Genomic DNA, 19,735 nt, shown 5'->3' with positions numbered 1-19,735 from the left:
CCCTGACCCAGCAGTGAGATGCAGGCCATCTTCTGGGTTGGTGGGGTGATATCAGACATTTCTGGCTGGGACCTAGATAAGCCTTCGTTGGTCCTTTTGTTCTGAAAACACACAAACTTTTAAAGGTAACAGTGTAGGGACAGTTTTGTATCAGCACATGTATGGAGTGTGCAGTGTGCACATATCAGCTAATGATGATTCTCTGCTCTATGTTTGGCAGGCGGAAGGCAACTATCAGTCAGTTTGGACTGAGTAACCAAACTGTAACAGAAGTCTTCATTGGTATGAGGTGTGTGGGTCCATGCCATATGAGAGGAGGACATGTAATTGTAAGCAGCTGGGGAGGTTCGTCGGCTTCTGCAGAGACATTCACATCTCAGCCAGTCCTGTGCCTGCTCCTACGGAGGGCATCAGCAATTGTGTCACCTGTCTTGTTGGTTTTTTGGATCTTTTTCTTTCATGTCCGAAGTTAAGAGTTTTAAGGTCTTCCTGGTCAAATCTAATCTTAATTAACTTTGAAGGAATCCACAGCTTTTTGCTTCCTGTTGAAGTAAGAGCAAAACCTCTTCCCCATTACACACACTTCCTAACTTCCATTCTGAGGTTCACACATCCTTAACGTATATGAGATGATTTAATGCAGCAGTCCTTTCTAAAATCTGGTGCTTTTTTTTTTTCAGCAGCTATGCTACCTGTCTCATTGACATTTTTAAAATTTAAAGTCAAGGGTTGGGGATTTAGCTCAGCGGTAGAGCGCTTGCCTAGCAAGCGCAAGGCCCTGGGTTCGGTCCCCAGCTCCGAAAAAAAGAAAAAAAAAAATTTAAAGTCAATAAAGCATTATTTACTCTGTCTCTGAGACCTTATATCCCTTTTGTTTTATGAGCATTTCCTCTGAAGTGTGGTCAGATCTTTCCGCAAACTGCTTGACCTGTAGTATTATCCAAGCTCTGTAAAACGAACCACATCCATCTACCAAATTTCATTTCTTAGGGTCCCTTTAGGGCTATTTTCAGTAGGTAATGAAGCTTGATTATAAATAACAAAGTTAATTTTGAATTGTCTAGAAGAAGTTTAGCATGTTTTTAGGCAAAACAACTCTTTCTACATGTTGAGAGTCAGTGACTACATTAAGAAATTCAGGAACAGGCTAGAGAGATGGTTCAGAGGCTAGGAGTACTGACTGCTCTTCCAGAGGTCCTGAGTTCAATCCCCAGCAACCACATGGTGGCTCATGACCATCTGTAGTGGGATCTGATGCCCTCTTCTAGTCTTGTCTGAAAACAGCTACAGTGCACTCACCTAAAAAGAAATTCTGGAACAGCTAATAGGACAGTGAAAATAGCATAAAGCTCTGAATTTTGGACTGAAGTCTGTGGGCCTTAAATTACTTGACTTTTATTTCCTGACTTATAACCTGCCATTCCTGATTTACTGGCATCTGTGTAAAAGCTTTAGAAATTGGTGTTCCTTTCACTAAAGAAGGAAGAATCCAGTTAGTTCTTTTTATAAACTAGAGTTGTGTACTTTTGGAGTATTTGTTGTTAATTTCTTCAAAAAAACTTATTGTAAGCCCTTTGCCAGTCTTTACTGACTACCTATAATTAGGCAATCTTGGCATTAGTATAAGGCATTACATCTCTGTTGAGTCTATTTTTGTAAATTGATGAAGTCCAATTCTTTTTTTTATTTCATAAATTTATAATTTTAATAAATTTTATTTATTAGATTCTACTAGCTATCTATCTAATTCAATGAATGAAAAAGAAATTTAGTTGTAACCCAAATGAAAACACTGGCTTTCCCATTGTGTTTTTCAATAAATTTGAATGTCCCCCACCCCAAATTTTATTTATTTGTGAGTGCTCTGCTCAATATGCATCCACATACCCCAGGCCAGAAGAGGGAATCACATCTCATCATAGATTGTTATGAGCTGCCATGCGATTGCTGCAAATTTATCTATTCTTTCTTTTACAGTTAATTTAGGAACTATTTTATATAGGGTTTTAATTTTTTACTCTTTATGGGCTAAGAACATCAATTCTAAGATATTATCCTCTCTCTGTATTAAAGTTCCTGTGGGTGAATGAGGAGAAGGCAGGGTAACTAAAACACCACCCAGCTTGGCATTAACACAGTGCACATGTGCCTCCTTCATGTAATGTCTCCACAGAGCCAATGTTCTTTCAGCCTCAGTCAATAATGCTCTTGGATTGTTTAACCACCGTGTAAGGTTTGAAAGAAAGTACTTAGCTCTTGAATAGTTAATCCAATAGTGGGCCGTAGCTAGTTACTATCTCCCAGCAATTTTTCAAAGTCACCAAGAATTTGTAAACAATCTCTTTTAATCTGTACCTTCCATGGTTGGATTCCTCATAGACCTATCCTATATTCTGTATAGCCAACAGAACTCCCTCCCTATATTTCTTTAGGTACAATCTCCAACAATGCAATATTCCTTCTTATTTCATCCAACGTTTTCTTTAAGGTGTCTGTATCTGAATCAGCCAGTAAGAATCATTCATACAATGAATGACTAATACCTTTGGAAATTTAAATAGCATTGGCTTAGTACTTTATGCTTTGATTGTGTTTGGTTTTTGTTTTTTTTTTTTTTTTTTTTTTTTTGAGCTGAGGACTGAACCCAGGGCCTTGCGCTTGCTAGGCAAACACTCTACCACTGAGCTAAATCCTCAACCCCGATTGTGTTTGGTTTTTTTCTTTTTTTCTTTTTTTCGGAGCTGGGGACCGAACCCAGGGCCTTGCGCTTGCTAGGTAAGCGCTCTACCATGTGTTTGGTTTTATACTAGTAAGTTTAGTTTGCTCTAAATTTTTTCTCCCATGGAGAGACCATTGACGCTATTAACAAACAAACAAGCAAACAAACAAACAAAAAACATTTCCCATAAAGGGATCTTTAATACTGAGTTATTCCCAATATTAGAGGCAAACCAGAAAAACATTCCAACAAAAATAAACAGGTGGGTTCTGTACAATCGACTTGGAGGATTTACCAATGGTCCTGGCAGATTCCTGGCAGATTTTTTTTCTCCTGAGCCTTACACCTCTGTACAACCGCCTCCGCCACCCCTACCCCTCCCCTCTAGGGATGGCAGGGGCAGGCTAGAAGGGGTCCGCTGGCAAGGGTGGGGTCTTCAGAGCCGTATTCTGTCCCAGGCTTGAAAGGCATACAGAGGTGCACCTGATGGTTTTGTCCTGCTGGCTAGGCTGTCCTGTTGGGCTCCCGTGGAGAAAATTCCCTCTTTAAAGTGGTGATCTGACTTTGGAGAAGGGATCCAGCCCGGGTGGGGTGGACATTAAGCAGAACTGCCTGGATCTCCAGATCCATGGCAGGAATACCGAAGAAGGTTATAGAGCTGCTTGGGCAGTGGAGGGACGGGCAGATTGGGTGGGGCCAAAGTGAACCACCAAGATTGAAGAAGCAATCGGTTTTGTTTTGTTTTGTTTTTGTTTTTGTTTTGAGAATCTCCTACTATTTTCCCATGACAGAAAGTTTTGAAACACTGAGGTTAGAGAAAAACTTTCATGAGAAGCTTCACAGGGAACTCCCCAAAGTTCTAGATATGAGCCTTCTTGCAAGTTTCAGAGAAGCTGTCCCCTGACCTAATGGCTTTAAATTAGTCAATGTGTAACAGGGTAACAGGGTCTTTTCAAGGAGAAAAAAAGAAAGGGCACCCAACACCCAAACGGGCTGCCAGGGTTCAGACAGAGGGCGGGAGGCCTTCTACCCACACCAAGCAGTGGTCTTGGCCAGAGGGTATCAACTGCCACTTCCCTGTGTCTGATCCCTCAGGACAGCACAAACTGAAAGAGAAGAAACAGACTGCTAGCCTTCGAAAAGGAGATGTAAGATCAGGTGGGGCAGATTCATGTCTCCTCTGCGGAAGACCAGCTCCACGATCAAGGACTGAATTAAGGAGGTGGCTGGGGGTATGGCCTGAAGTAAGGGAAGGATAAGTAAATAAAAACACAAAAATTTAATTTACAGTATCAAATCAATGTTAACTTTTTTTTCTTTTTTGGTTTTTTAAGATGGGTCTATGAGCCCTGGCTGTCCTAGAACTCATTTTGTAGACCAGGCTGGCCTTGAACTCACACAGATCTGCCAGCCTCTGGGGAACTAAAGGTGTGCATTATGAGCCCAGCTAATGCTACCTTTCTTAAATTTTATAATTAACTGGATTTATTAGAGAATATCCTTGTTCTTAGAAGATAGCCATCAACAACATATTTCATAGTGAGGGATTATGAGGTTTTTTCAACTCAACTATCATATGATTATACAGTAATGGTATGAAATAATGTCACTAAGTATCAAGTATAAAGAAAATGTGGGAAGATATTAACAACTGAATTGGTTAAGATTATTAAAAGGTATATATGTGCTCATGTAACTTTTCTGGAAGTTTCAAAATTTCAAAGTAAAGAAGAGAAGAATGTGTTGCTTATTTGCACTGCACTGAGGCAGACGCACACTTACTTCTTCAATTGCAGCATCTTGTAGCAGGGAACGGATGTCTAGACGCATCATGTGACGGGGTGCAGCTTCCCAATGTTCCGCCATCTATTGAGATGTTCAGGATAAGTTAACTCAGTCAGCTACTCCAATAAAGACCAAGGAAAGCAGCAAGAGAAATACAATTGATGCTATAACTTTAACACTAGTTTCAAGAAGAGCTAAGCATCTCCTTCCACTTATAATACAGAAAGGAGAACATTACTAAAGCAGGCAAAAAGACTGAAGACAGCGCTGAGAGTGCTGAAAGAGTGATGCTGGGTTCTCCAGTGCACTGCTTCTGAACAATCACCTTGTTTATTTCTTTAAGCTTTCTTCCATGAATATTTCTCTTGCCACAAGTCTGGTTATCGGCACTCATTTCAGCCAAATACACCTAAATGAAAATGTGTAACAATTAGGCCAAGAAATATAAAACTCACACTAAAAATGCTTCAAGTTAAGACTATACCTCAAAACCCTTGGTTTTTGCTGCGCTCCAAAACTGGTCAAAATGTCTAACTCTGTCATTGATAGCATCCAGAATAATGAAAGGGAAAAAGCCATCATCTAGCGTCTTTTTGAAAGTTTTGAACATGCTGGTGCGGTAAGTCTCCTCCATGTCAGCTTCATATTCATACTCCATTACCTAAGAGCCCACAGAGAGAAGGAGGTTAGCTAGCAGGAGCAAGGAGTCAGACTTGGCCTGGCTAACCGAAACAGGATGACTCTGCACTCTTTTCTTCCCACCCAAGCACCAAAGTTTATGTCCAAAGACAAGGAAATTCTCATCTTCAAAAAATCCTCCCAGTGCCAGCCAGGTGTGGTGGCGCACACCTTGAATCTGAGCAGGTGAGGCAGGCAGAACTTTGTGAGTTCAAAGCCAACTTGGTCTACCTGGCAAGTTCCGGGGCAGCCAGGGCTACATTAGGCAATGCCCTGCCTCAAAAACAAACAACAACAAACAAACCGTGCCTCAACAAACAAACAAATGAACTACCCTACCATGTATCCCTGAACACATCCTCCATAACAACCTACCAACAGGTCTGGGAGGAGCCACATACCTTCTTTTTCACTTTCTTTCCAGAATCTGGATCTTTTTCTTCTTTTTCTACTTCAGCAATGAAATAATCATCTAGACTTAAAACCCTGGGTGCAGGTCCTCCGAATTCTACTTCCTTATCCTAAAATACAACAATCAAGAAAAATTAAAAAAAAAAAAAAAAAGATGAACACTAAAGTTCCCACATGTGGCTAAAATAAAAATTTCTGGTGGTTTCAAATCAATCAGAGGCAAAATTACTTGTCTAAGTAGATGAAAATGTATGAGGCCCTATGGGCATCCATAACTCAATGGGAGACACGTGGATGGATATAATAATACCCACTAACAAGCAATTCATTTTTTTCCTTTTTCTTATTTTATTCTCCCATACTCACCCGGATAAGTTTTGCAACATGTGTCTTTCCACTGCCAGGCAATCCTCTCATTATAACAACAATCTGAAACACAATGGAGGGGAAAACGTTTTGTTTTCTGAGGGGTTGAAATGTAGGTGGGCTGATAAACTGCTTCCTATCAAGCAGAAAACAAGGAGCATGCCTAGAGCTCTCAAGCACAGAGGAAGGAGGTCAACAATAAAGACATTCTTAGCTACATACGGACTCTTGAGACTAGCCTGATATACCTGAGACCTTGTCTCAAAACAGACAAAGCAAAACAAACCAGAACAAGGCAATGCACAAATATGTGGAAAAAATTACTAAAAAACCAAGGGCTTAAAGAAATCACAAGGTATCAGAATTACTCTGACATGAATAAAAATAAAGACTCATCATACCACAGCTCATAGGATAAACTAAATACTTGAAGGGAAATTTTAGGTATACATGTCTATATCAAGAACTGATTTAGGGGCTGGGCCATAGCTTAGCTGGGATCTCCACTCCACCCCACCTTCCCAGAGCTGAGGACCGAACCCAGGGCTGCAAGCGTTCTACCACTGAGCTAAATCCCTAACCCCTTAGCTGGAATCTTAAGAGGTACTAGCAAACAACTGCATACCCCTCTTGTCTTTTAAAAACTCTCTTTAAAACACGTTTCTGTGAATATGGGGAATAGATCATCAGGTAGGAGCACTGGGTTCAGCTACATGGAGGCTCAGCTGGCAGTAACTCTAGTCCCAGGAGATTCCACAGCCTCTTCTGCTAACCTTTGAAGGCGCCAGGCACACACATGCTGTGCATATAGACATGTAGACAAAACTCATCATACAAAATCAAATTAATCTTTAAAAAACTAAGAAAAATGATCTACCATTGAAACCTATTTTTGTACCTGAAACACTATGAAAGAACAAGCTAAAACTAACAAAATAGAAGGAGGATAACAAAGATTATAACAAATACTAATAAAACAGAAAAGTCAGTAAAACTTTATAGTCTGGATATGGTTTGTGTTTTCCACCACAGTACAGAAGGTGGCAGAATAGAGATAATGGAGCTGTTATCAGATGGGAGTTAGTGGGAGGCTAATGAGGTCATTGCTGGTAATTCTTAAGGGAACCTGGATAGCTTCCTTGACTGCGGAATATTATACATGGTAAACCTGATCCTTGAATCTCTCCAGCTTCCTGTTTCATCAGTGATTTCCCCTCTCTCTCACACATGCCTCCACCATGACATATCCACTATGTTTTGATGCAAACGGTAGGCCCTGATCAAAGCCAGGCAAATTCTGATGTTAAACTCTTGCATCTCCTCGACCATAGGCTAAATAAACATCTTTTCCTTATAAAGAACCCAGACTCAGATATTTCATTAGAGCTAAAAAGTAAAAACACTACACACACACACACACAAATCTATAAAATTAAAATCTGGTCCTCTAAAAATAAAACAAAACAAAAAACAATGAAATTGATTTACCTAGATTAAGTAAGAAAAAAAGACTTAAATTACTATAATAAAAAATGGATGGGGAGGGGGCGGGAAAGGGGATAAGGGGCTTATGGATTGGAAACCGGGAAAGGGAATAACATTTGAAATGTAAATAAAGAAATAGATCCAATAAAAAAATAGAGATGTCACTACGAATATTACAAAAAATATAAAGAAATTATAAAGGAATAGATACACATGAATGCATGCTAACAAAGAAGATCAAACAGACAAATATCTACAATGCTGTGAGTGATCAAACTTCCCTAAGAAACAGATAAAACAGGGGAAATTGAGAGTTAAGCAAGGGCAGGGGATCAAGTGTGGTAACACAAACCTTTAAACCAGCAGGAGAGAGGCAGAGACAGAGGCAGGTGGATTCTGTGAAGTTTGCCTGGCCTAAATAGTGAATTCGAGAACAATCAGGGATATATAGTGAGGCCTGGCTAAAAACCAAGTAAGTGAAAAAAAGTTGGCATTGGTGACACATAGCTTGAATGCCAGCCTCTGAGAGACAGAGACAGGAAGCTTAGAAGTTAAATGTCATAAGGCCATCCTTGATTACTTAACAAGTTTGAAGTCAGCTTATTATAGTCTGACCTTATTTGTTCCAAACAAATTACGAGGCCAGCATACTCTGATATCAAAGCCAGGCAAAGACATTATAGGAAAACTATGATATTATGAACTATCCAGCAACACAGATAAAAGTTGCCATGAAAATTAACCTTCTAAATTAGGCCAATATACTAAAAAACAAAAATTATAGCATCATTCCAACTAATCTAAAAAGAAAAAGCATGCAACAAAATTCAACAACCCTTTGTGACTAATAATATTCAACAAAGGAGGAATAGGAGGAACTTCCTCAACCTGATGAACGGCCATAAAAATTCACAGCTGGGCCCATCAAGATGGCTCAGAGGATGAAGGCCTCCATCCAAGCCTTAGTATCTATGTCTGATCCCTGGGACTTACATGGTGGAGAGAACCAACTCCTGCAAGCTGTCCTGTGGTCCCCACAGGTTTGTTGTACACATGTGCCTGCCTACATATACAAATAATAAAATCCATAGCTACAACATGCTCAATGGTAAAAGACGTTTCTAAGACAAAATAAGGCAACAATGTCCGCTTTAAAGACATCTACTCAGTAAGGTCCTGCAGGAATTAACTAGGGTGACTAGGCAAGAAAAACACAAGGCATTGAACTTACAACAGAAAAAGAAAAATTATTTTACAGAAGACATATTCTTATATATGGGAAATTCTAAGAATTTGCTGAAAAGCTTTGGAAATGAAAAGTTCACCAATGTTACTGAGCACAAGATGAACACATAACTTGTATTTCTATATAAGAAAGCCAAAAATAAAATAAAACCAGCTATGTAAAAATAACTTTAACTGTAAATGGATTAAACAATCCAATCAGGGCCAGGTGTGGTGGTGCACATCTTCAATCCCAGCAATTGGGAGGCAAAGGCAGGCAGATTTCTGCGTTTGAGGCCAGCCTGGTCTCCACAGTGAGTTCCAGGCCAGCCAAGTATACACACATAGTGAGATTTTTATCTCAAACAAAACAAAGCAACAACAATATAATCAAAAGGTAGAAACTGGGATGGTGGTATTACTCAATGATAGAGCACCTGCTCGAGGCTCAAACTCCAGCACTAAACGCACGCACACGGTCTCCACAAATAGAAGTCTCTTGAGATGGCTCAATGGGTAAAGGTACTTGCCAAGTCTGACAGTTTTGAGTTTGTTCCCTGGGAGCAACATGGTTGATTTTTTTTTTTTCTTTTTTTTTTCGGAGCTGGGGACCGAACCCAGGGCCTTGCGCTTGCTAGGCAAGTGCTCTACTGCTGAGCTAAATCCCCAACCCAGCAACATGGTTGAAGCAGAGAACTAATTCCCAAAGGCTGTCCTCTGCCCTCCACTGAGTATGGTGCATGTAATTTAAGAAACACAACGAAAGTAAAGAGATGGTAAAAGAAATACACAAGGGTCCTATTATTATTGGAAATGTATTCTAGAGGTTCCTAGCAGATTCCTGAAAGCATGGATAATATTCAAATCCTGTAATACCATGACAGTTAATCTGATAACTAAGATAACTATGAAGTGATCAACAAGTGGGACGTGTGGATATGGCAAGGAAAGGCTCAACTAGAAGATGTCACCTTGACACATATGATTTTAAATTATCAATTATTTCTAGAATTTTTCTTTTTTTTCCTTCAAGTCATAGTGTCTTCTTACACCAAGCTGACTTAGAACTCAAAGATTTGCCTACTTCTGCCTTCTGACTGCTAGGTTTAAAAGTATGTGATGCCACATGAGGCACCGATTTTAATATTTTAATTAAAATAATTGCATCATTGTTGACTTCAGATAAGTGGATTTGCAGAAAGTGCAACCATAGACAAGATGGTGAACGATCCTATCATTCAAACAGCAGCCACAGGACATGTGGGACAGCTACAAACAAAAAGCAGGCAGAGAGGGCTGGGAGAAGCTCAGCAGTTACAGCACTTTCTCTAGCAGAGGACCTGGATTTGATTCTTAGCATCCAATGTGGCAACTCACAACCCTCTGTAATCCCAGTCTCAGGGAACCTGATTCCCTCTGCTAACTCCTGTGGGCACCAGGCATACATGTAGTGCACACACATACAAACAGACAAAAATACTCATACACACTGAAAGAAAAACCTAGAAAACAATTACCTATTTATTTATATATGTGGAATCCAAGTAGCTGAAATCTTTATTATAAGATTAGTCAATATTAGACAAATTTCAAAATAAATGTGTGTGTGTGTGTGTGTGTGTGTGTGTGTGTGTGTGTGTGTGTGTGTTTATATTAAAAATAAGCAGGGGTGGGGACATGACAAACAACGATCTTACCCTCTTCAGAGTAAACTAGTCAAGTTTATATGACTCACTCTTTCAGGCCGGCTCTCCCGGCCTGGTGGTTTCAGAATGTCGTCCACATTCTTGGACTCAGGCTTCTTCTCAACCCGTGGAACTGGAGGTGGCTGGTGGCCCAGGGAAGGGGCTGGCAGAGGCATCCGCTCCTCCGGGTAAGTTCTTCGTTCTCCTAGAGTTACAGCAGTTTAATAACATTATTATTTACAAAGTAATCATCATAAAAGCCAATACCTTTCTGTTCTCACCTTAGTTACAATTCTGACCAAGTCTAATGAATCAAAGGTCACTTTTAAATTTAATTAATAATATAAATCAATTGTAGTCAAGAAAATGAAAAGACTGGGCTATTATTTGGGGGAAACAAAAAACAGAACAGATTGTTCTGTAAAATACTTAACTCACCTTTACTTATATTAAATATAGGGAAACATTCAGCAACAGGACATACAGGACTGAATATTCTACTGGATATATCAAAGCATAACTGATCCTGTGTGGGTTCCATGACTTTCACTTTATAGTTTAAGAGGAAGAGTCATCGATGAGGAAAGCTTATCTCTTTTTTCTTTTTTTTTAAGATTTATTTATTTTATGTATATGAATACACTGTAGCTGTTTTCAGCCACACCAGAAGAGGGCATCAGATCCCATTACAGATGGTTGTGAGCCACCATGTGGTTGCTGGGGATTGAACTCAGGACCTCTTGGAAGAGCAGTCAGTGTTCTTAACCACTGAGCCATCTCTCCAGCCCAGCTTATTTCTTTTAATAAGTGAAAGTTTCTAGTTTAAGTGCAACTCATGGTAATGAAGAGATAAAAGCAATTTAATGTCTAACTATAAGGGCCTTACACTTTATCAATTCCATGAAATGTCATGGAGCCAGCAGCAGTCATTAAATAGAAGGACAATACAGACAACTTTACTCAAGGTGTCTGCCCAGCACTAGTAAGGCTCTGGGTGTGACGCCTAGTGCAGCAACACTCAGCAGAACTCCCGGCTATTATTCTTGATTACAACTCCATAACTAAGTATATGAAGAGAAACTAAGAGGGCTGGAGTGATGACTCAGCACTTAAGAGCACTGGCTGTGCACTCAGAGGACCAAGGTTCAATTTCCGGCACCCACATGGTGGATTACAACTCCCCTTCAAAGGGTGCCCTGGTCACTGATACAAATAAAAAACCAAACACTAATTTTTAAAGAGAAAATGAGAGAAACGTATGTTTCAGTATGGTGTGTGCTGGGATTGTAAATAACTTTCTGTTTTTCAAAATTTCTTTACTAGCTGAAGAATTAAATTTTATTTCATTAATTACATTATTATTTTTAAAAGTATTTTTGTTATTATTTATTTACATGTACATGTGTGCTTATCTGTATATTTGCAGATGCCCAAAGTTAGGGGCATCTTTTGGATGCCAGAGCTACAAGCAGTAGTAAACTGCCTGATGAGGGTGCTAGTAGTTGAACTTGTGTCCTCTGTAAGAACAGTACATGTTCTTGGGGCTGGGGATTTAGCTCAGTGGTAGAGCACTTACCTAGGAAGCGCAAGGCCCTGGGTTCGGTCCCCAGCTCCGAAAAAAAGAACCAAAAAAAAAAAGAAAGAACAGTACATGTTCTTAACCACTGAGCCAAGTCTTCAGCCATACGTTACTATTTATTAGAACAATGCTATCATTGGTTAAGAAGTCTTCAAGCACAGTGTACCGAGAATGTTTAAATGCATGGCTAGACTGAGGAAGACCTTCTATTTATGTGCATTAGAGCGCAGTTATTGTCATTAAGGCATTACTCTACCTCCAAACATGGGTGGGCCTTCATAGGGCGGTCTATCAGACTTCCTGTCATAGGATGGCCTATCAAATCCTCCTCTTCTGGATGAAGAATGGTCTTTTTTGTCACGATATGATTGATTCCTACAGGGTATAGTGGAAGTTATGGTAAACAGATAAATATTTGGAAAGTCTCTGCTCTGTAACATATCGTTATCTACCTATAGTCTATTCAAATTTTAAACTTGCTTATATCTAAGATTTCACTTATATCTACCTAAAAAATCAAGAATTGTAAAAATAAATAGTTTGCCTGTAAATTAAGGACTGGTTGCACTTCACTTCCTTTCAATTTGGCTGTCTGCATTCCAATTTAATTCTCTGGAATTCAAGCTAGTAGATCTCAAGCATGTACTTGCCTAGAACTGCTCTTCCTTTTCCAAATTATACATATAATGGAAAGAGTACATTAGTCACTAACCCCTTTCCAACATACTGACTTTTGGCTGGGCATGGTGGCACACACCTTTACTCCCAGCATTCAAGAGACAGAGGCAAGTAGATCTGAGTTTAAAGCCAGCCTGGTCATCATAACAAATTCCAGGAAAGTCAGAGCTATGTAATACAGAAGACCTTATCTCAAAACAACAACAACAACAACAACAACAACAAATAGCCCACCCCCAAAAGTCCAAAAAACAAACAAAAAAACCGACTTTCCCTGAATTTACACACAATACTTTATATGTATGTATTTTTTTCATAGCATACCTGTCATCTCGGGGTCTGCGCTCTCTGTCAAATCGATCCCGCTCATAGTCAAGAACACGATCCCGATCTCTGTGTGTCTCTCGGTCCCTTTTAAAATCTCGATGATCTGTCATATTACTTTGACGGTCAAAATAAGGTTCACGGTCTCTATCTCTATCATAGCGGTCACGCTGGCCTGCATGATCTATAAAAACAATACAAAGTAAGAACTAGAAGCATTTTCAGAAATTAAAGCAAGTACAATTTTAATTTGAGAAGTAATATAAATCAATGTCTTAAATTTAAGAATCTTTCGGTAATATTAAAGGAAAGCCTAGACTAACCTTGCTAAAAGAAAAATCTTGTAACAATTAGGCCCTCAAGTTAAGCTTAAAATTACTGTCCTCTCTGGGAATCCTACCTGCATCGAAAGCTGACCTTTCAGGTAATGGATCTGGGCGTAGAGTTATTCTTTCTCCATACGGGATCTGTTCAACTTTATTAGTGGGCATATCTGGCAAAAAAAAAAACAAACCAGGAATGACATGTAAGCATGAAGCTTAAGAAAACCAAATCTCGAGCTACTTACTAATTCCTATAGAAATCTGGCCTGGAGGTATATACCTATTATCCCAGCCCTCAGGAAGCTAAGGCAGGAGGACCCAGAGCTTGGAGGAATATGGAGTTTCAGAGCCACTAAGGTTGGGTCTTGAAAAACTTAAAAGTCTCTTTTCTGGAAAACTAATTCCTGCTGCCAGGTGCTGTGCTGGAAACCTGTAATGTGGGAGGTTAGGGCAGGCGTCTGAGGTCACTGTCCTGGCCAGTTTTATGTCAATTGTACACAGACTCGGGTCACTCAAAGGGGGGAGCCTCAGATGAGTAAACGTCTCTGTAGGACACAACTCTAGGGTACTTTCCTAACTAGTGATTACCTGGGAATAAAGACCCAGCCCATTCTGCATGGAACTGGTGGTCCTGGGTTCCACAAGAAAGCAAGCTGGGCAAGCCATGAGGGGCAAGCCAGTAGGCAGCACCCCTTCAAGGCCTCTGCATCAGCTCCTGCCTCCAGGTTCAGCCCAGCTTGAGTCCCTGTCCTGATTTCCTTCAATGATGGATTACAATGTAGAAGTGTAAGCCAAAGTTCCTCTCCAACTTGCTTTTTGGTCACAGTGCTTCATTGCAGCAACCATTACCCCTAACTAGGACAGAAATCCTCTGCTACATAGTGAGTTTGAAGCCAGCCTTGCCGAAGAGATTCTCACAAAATCAGAACACCACCACCACCAAATAATTCCTGTAGAACCCCAACCATAAATTCACCATTACTACTCACCTCGGCCATGGCCATAGTCAACTGTATGCTGCACTGGTGGTGGTTTGGACATTGGTGGCATACCCATAGGCATTGGGCCAGGAGGGGGAATGGAAGGATGAACAGGTGGGGGTGGTAATACCGGAGCAGATGGAATTGCTGCAGTGTCTCGCTTAAATTCTGAATTCAGTCCTTGATCATCATTTGTATCCCAGAGCCCAAAGAAAGAATCTTCGTCCCAGCGTTCCTGTTTCACAGATGAAGTTTTTGGCTTTATAACCGGAGGAGGAGGTGGTGGTGGTGGAGGTGGAGGAGGCGGTGGTGGTATTGGCACAGGAGGCCTAGTCATAGGAACACATGATCTTGCTGGTGGAGCAGAGGGTCTCACAATTGACCCAGGTGGCTTACCCATAGGAGGGGGTGGTCTATAGGATCCTGGAGGCTAGAGAAGACAGTAAACGGCTTAGTAAGCTGGTTGCCACATTGTCACAGATCAGTAAAACCTAAAATCTAGTTTTTAATCAATTAAAAAACTAATATACGGGGTTGGGGATTTAGCTCAGTGGTAGAGCGCTTGCCTGGCAAGTGCAAAGTCCTGGGTTCGGTCTTCAGCTCCGGGAAAAAAAAAAAACAAAAACAAACAAACAAACAAAAAACCCAAACAAACAAAACCAAAAAACTAATATACAAGAAATATTCAAAATATAAAGCTTTTGTGTTTGTTTATTTACTTAGTTTATGTGCATTGGTGTTTTGCCTGCATATATGTCAGCGCATCAGATCCTCTGGAACTGGAGTTACAGACAGTTTTGAGCTGTCATTTGGGTGCTGGGAATTGAATACTGGTTGTGTGGAAGAGCAGCCAGTGTCCTTAACCACTGAGCAACCTCTCCAGCCCCAAACTGTTGTGTTTTTCAAGACGCTGGTAGGCACTAGGGAGACAGCTCAGTGACTTCTCCCTGTTCTCGCAGAGGACAAGTTCATTTACTAGAACTGAGTAGACCATCTATCTGTAACTCTAGAGCTAGGAAGATCTAAGAACTGTGGTCTCTGTGGACACCTACAAGCACATGTCTATCTCAGATTTACACAGAATCAAAACAGATGAGTGAGCACGCACATGCGCGCGCGCGCGCGCACACACACACACACACACACACACACACACACACCCCTAAGGGCATAGTGGTATATGCCTCTAATCTCAACACTAGAAGATTTCTATGTGTTTATGGCTGGCCTAGTCTACATAGTGAGTTCTAGGCCACCAGGACCATGTTAGATACTGAAACTCTGTCTCAATTTTTTTTTTTTTTTTTTTTTAAAATAAAAGACACCTGCCAGGAGATAACTCTGCTAGTATGAGGACCTTAGTTAAAGTAACAGAACTCACATGCTTTGGTCATAGGTTCAAAGGATGGTTAATGGCGGCATATCCATTCACTCTTCTATGGATATGATATTCAATCAGTTCAAGGCTATCCTCAGCTACATACACATTTGAGGCCAACATAGACTAGGATACACTGTCTCAAAGAATGCTGTGCTGCTGATAATTCCAGCACTCAGGAAGTAGAGGTAAGTGTAACCGGCCTGTTCTACTTAGACTAGCACATAAATAAATATTCACAGCAGCTGTAAGTCAGCGATCCAGACGTCTGGGAACTGGTGCATGAATAAAAAACATCTGAGATATGTCTACACACTGAGTATTACCTAGCAATAAATACATCTACACACTGAGTATTACCTAGCAATAAATACGTCTACACACTGAGTATTACCTAGCAATAAATACGTCTACACACTGAGTATAACCTAGCAATAAATACATCTACACACTGAGTATCACCTAGCAATAAATATGTCTACACACTGAGTATTACCTAGCAATAAATACGTCTATACACTATTACCCAGCAATAAATACATCTGTACACTGAGTATTACCTAGCAATAAAAAGAAACGAAGTACTAACTCACACTATGACAGGAACTCAAAAATGTTATGCTAAGTGGAAGAGCCAGAAACACAGGAGCATATGTTACACACATTGAATTTCTATGAGATGCACAGAAGGGCAAAACTACAGAGACAGAAAACATGCCGTATGCTGCCTGGGGTTAAGAACTCTAGGGGCTGGAGAGGTGGCTCAGTGGTTAAGAGCACTGAGTGCTCTTCCAGAGTCCTGAGTTCATAAAAATGTGTAGTTTCAGTTCCAAAGAACCTACCGTCCTTCCCCAGCCTCTCTGTGCATAAAGCACATAGGTGGCATACTTATAAAAATGCAGGAAAATGTTCATATTCATAAAACTAAAAATAAATAAACCATGGGGTTGGGGATTTAGCTCAGAGGTAGAGCATTTGCCTAGCAAGCGCAAGGCCCTGGGTTCGGTCCTCAGCTCCGGAAAAAAGGAAAAAAAAAAAAAACAAACAAATAAAAATAAATAAACCGGGGGGTGCAGGTCAGAATGTAAATCCCTAAGAACAAAAAAACCTCCCTCAAAGAAAAAACATCTTCACCAAAAAATTTTTAAAGTTAAAAACAATTAGCAAAAAGTGTACAACTAAAACAACAAAAAAAAAAAAAAAAAAACCTTAAAACAGAAACATTTGGGGTAAAAATGGACTTTGCTAGTATGTAAGGAATATTAATTAACATAAAAATGTTAACATTAACGGTTATCAACGATGTGTAAGGAAGCTGAAGAGATGTTGAGAGAGTTAGGAGCTCTCACTGCACTTCAGAGGCCATGGATTATGTCCTCAGCACCTGCACTGCAGGACTCACACCCAGTTGTAGCTCCAGTTCCAGGAGATCCAATGAAAGCGCTTTTCTGGCCTTTGAAAACATCCACATGCAAATGACTCTTCACACACACATGCACACACACTTAAAAACCAAGTGTGTACTAAAGGCTGAGAGTGGTGCCTAAGTTACGGAAACTGAGGAAAGAAGACCGCAAGTCCAAGGCCAGTTTGGACTCTGTTACAGAGAGAAATTCTGCACCCTACCCCCAAAACTTTGCCGAGCACACGCCTTTAATTCCAGTGCTCCAGGGGTTGAGGCAGGCAATCTTTGAGTTTGAGGCCACTTGGCCTACAAGCGTGAGTTCGAAGACAGTAAGCACTACACAGAGAACCCGTCTCAAAATAACCAACAAAAGAAAAAAGAAAGTATCCTTTTAAAATGTGGGGTTATGTTCCAAAATATAAGGTAGCTGATGATTGTCTGGATATGGCATTGATGTCATACAACTATGTAAGAGAGTTATTTGAATGCATTAAAAGAACATTTTAGGGTTGGGGATTTAGCTCAGGGGTAGAGCGCTTGCCTAGGAAGCGAAAGGCCCTGGGTTCGGTCCCCGGCTCCGGAAAAAAAAAAAAAAAAAAAAAAAAAGAACATTTTAAAGGTTTATTATTTATTTATTTATTTATTTATTTATTTATTTATTTATTTGTAGGTCAATACATAATTTTATTAGCAAATATGAGACCAATTGTCTCTTATCTGTGCCTGGGAGGTAGAGATTTAAAAAGCAATGTTTTTTGAGCAGAAAGAATGTCTAATATTTTACTGAATAATACCCACTTTAGGAAGATACCCAAATATCTGGGAGATACCCAAAATAAAAACCCAATACAGAGAAATTCATTAAAGTTGCATTAATAATAGTGGAAGATCAGAACAGTCCAATGAATTACTGTGCATAAAAATAGTAACATGTAGCAATATAGGAAAGTCTGATTTTTGAGATGAACAAAACAGAAATGTGGATCTATAATCTAGAGCAGTGGTTCTCACCCTTCCTAATGCTGTGACCCTTTACCACAGTTCCTCACGTTACTACTTCATAACAGTGATTTTGCTATTGTTATGAATTGTAATGCAAATATGACATGCAGGACGTCTAATATGTGGAAAGGGGTTGCGGCCCAGAGGATGAGAACTAGAATCTACCACTTGCCACAAGACATGAAGATGGAAGACAGTTTTTATCCTAGGGGCTCAGTTTAGAAAGAAAGGATAATGACAAGAAAATGAACAAATCAAACAATGCCACATGCTAAACGTTGACAGGACCACCCTGAGAATGGAAAAATAAATAAGAAAAGAGTCCTAAAAGATAAACCAGAAACAATCAGATGGAGGGGGGATAGAGAAAGAGGCACACATGCAGGGATGTCTCCAAGAGGAAGACTAGAGCATTCTCACAACTGTTAAGGGGTCCCATGTCCTGGGAGAGTATGTATAGTAGCAAGCAGTAGACAGGAGGGGACAGGACAGTACAGGAAAACCATAAAATACCAATGAAAAGTAGATTGTATCCTGAGAGTGACTGGAAAATCCTGAAGACATTTTCCTTTAGTCAGGGTTTTGTCAAGCACAGGTTTGACCTTGAAACCACTATGTAGCAAATTTCTGATCCCCCTGTGCCTCTACCTCTCCAGTGCTGAGAATAAAGGCCCTGTTCTATGTGGTACTGGAGACTGACCCCAGGGCTTCATGCATCCTAGGCAGGCATTCTCCCAATGAACTACATCCTCAGCTATAAGCCAGGGAGCAGCATAGCGAGGTTGACGTTTTTAAGTGTTTGTAATGTCAGACAAGATATCAAGCAGAGGCAGCCAGGTTTCTGTGAATTGGAGGTCAGCTTACTCTATGCACCAAGTTCCAAACCCACCGTGGCTACACAGTGAAACCCTGCTTGGCACTCGCCTTTGATCCCAGCACTACAGAGGTGAAGGCAGAGGCAGGCAGATCTCTGTTGAGTCCAAGGTCAGCCACCTTGATCAACAAAGTGAGTTCCAGGTCAGCAAAGGTTACACAGAGAAACCCTGTCTCAGAAAAATTAACTAACTAACTAATTAATTAATTAATTAATTAAAAAAACAAAGAAGTCATCTGGAGAAAACTAACTCCTACAAATTGTCCTCTGTCCTTCATACATGTGGTATGACATGAATCAATCTCTCTGTCTCTTACACAGACACAGACACAGACACACACACACACACAGACACACACACACACACACACACACACACACACACACGAGTATTAAGAAAATCATATATATTAGCTTGGCAGCAGGCACCGTGGCCCTTGCACTGTAAAAGTGTGGGGCTTTGAGAGGACTGTAGTACCCATGACTGAATCAGTGACCATGAAGCTGCACAGCTCTGGTGTGCTTGGTCTATCTGCTAAAGTCTGGGGAAAGGGGTAATTCCTGCATATGCCTCAACTACTCTTTTTTTTTTCCTTTTTGTTTTTTTTTTTTCTTTTTTCTTTTTTTCAGAGCTGGGGACCGAACCCAGGGCCTTGCGCTTGCTAGGCAAGTGCTCTACCACTGAGCTAAATCCCCAACCACGCCTCAACGACTCTTAAAGATGTTCAAAGCTTTCACCTTTCCAAATTTATGCTTATTGGAATTTTAAAAATCCAACATCATTGCCAGGCACTGACTGCCCATGTCTTTAACCCAAGCATTCTGGAGGCAGAAGCCAG

At 40.4% G+C, this 19,735-nt stretch overlaps 1 protein-coding gene across 1 annotated transcript in view; it reads right to left on the bottom strand.

Annotated features, from left to right (window-relative positions):
• The window catches only part of Ylpm1 (YLP motif containing 1), a 77,755-nt gene that overhangs the window by 16,471 nt on the left and 41,549 nt on the right, over window positions 1-19,735 (bottom strand). The window contains exons 7-16 of the mRNA XM_032908146.1: window positions 14,247-14,667; window positions 13,335-13,427; window positions 12,935-13,118; window positions 12,189-12,307; window positions 10,404-10,558; window positions 5,960-6,022; window positions 5,584-5,703; window positions 4,989-5,165; window positions 4,830-4,913; window positions 4,502-4,585 (exon numbers count right to left, since the gene is read on the bottom strand). Of these exons, the coding sequence (XP_032764037.1) occupies window positions 4,502-4,585; window positions 4,830-4,913; window positions 4,989-5,165; window positions 5,584-5,703; window positions 5,960-6,022; window positions 10,404-10,558; window positions 12,189-12,307; window positions 12,935-13,118; window positions 13,335-13,427; window positions 14,247-14,667 (1,500 nt within the window). The remainder of the gene's footprint in view (window positions 1-4,501; window positions 4,586-4,829; window positions 4,914-4,988; window positions 5,166-5,583; window positions 5,704-5,959; window positions 6,023-10,403; window positions 10,559-12,188; window positions 12,308-12,934; window positions 13,119-13,334; window positions 13,428-14,246; window positions 14,668-19,735) is intronic.

This window comes from Rattus rattus, chromosome 7 (assembly GCF_011064425.1).
Source record: "Rattus rattus isolate New Zealand chromosome 7, Rrattus_CSIRO_v1, whole genome shotgun sequence".
NCBI lineage: Eukaryota > Metazoa > Chordata > Mammalia > Rodentia > Muridae > Rattus > Rattus rattus.
Note: the sequence above shows the minus strand (reverse complement) of the source record. Positions and strands in the feature narration are given on the sequence as shown.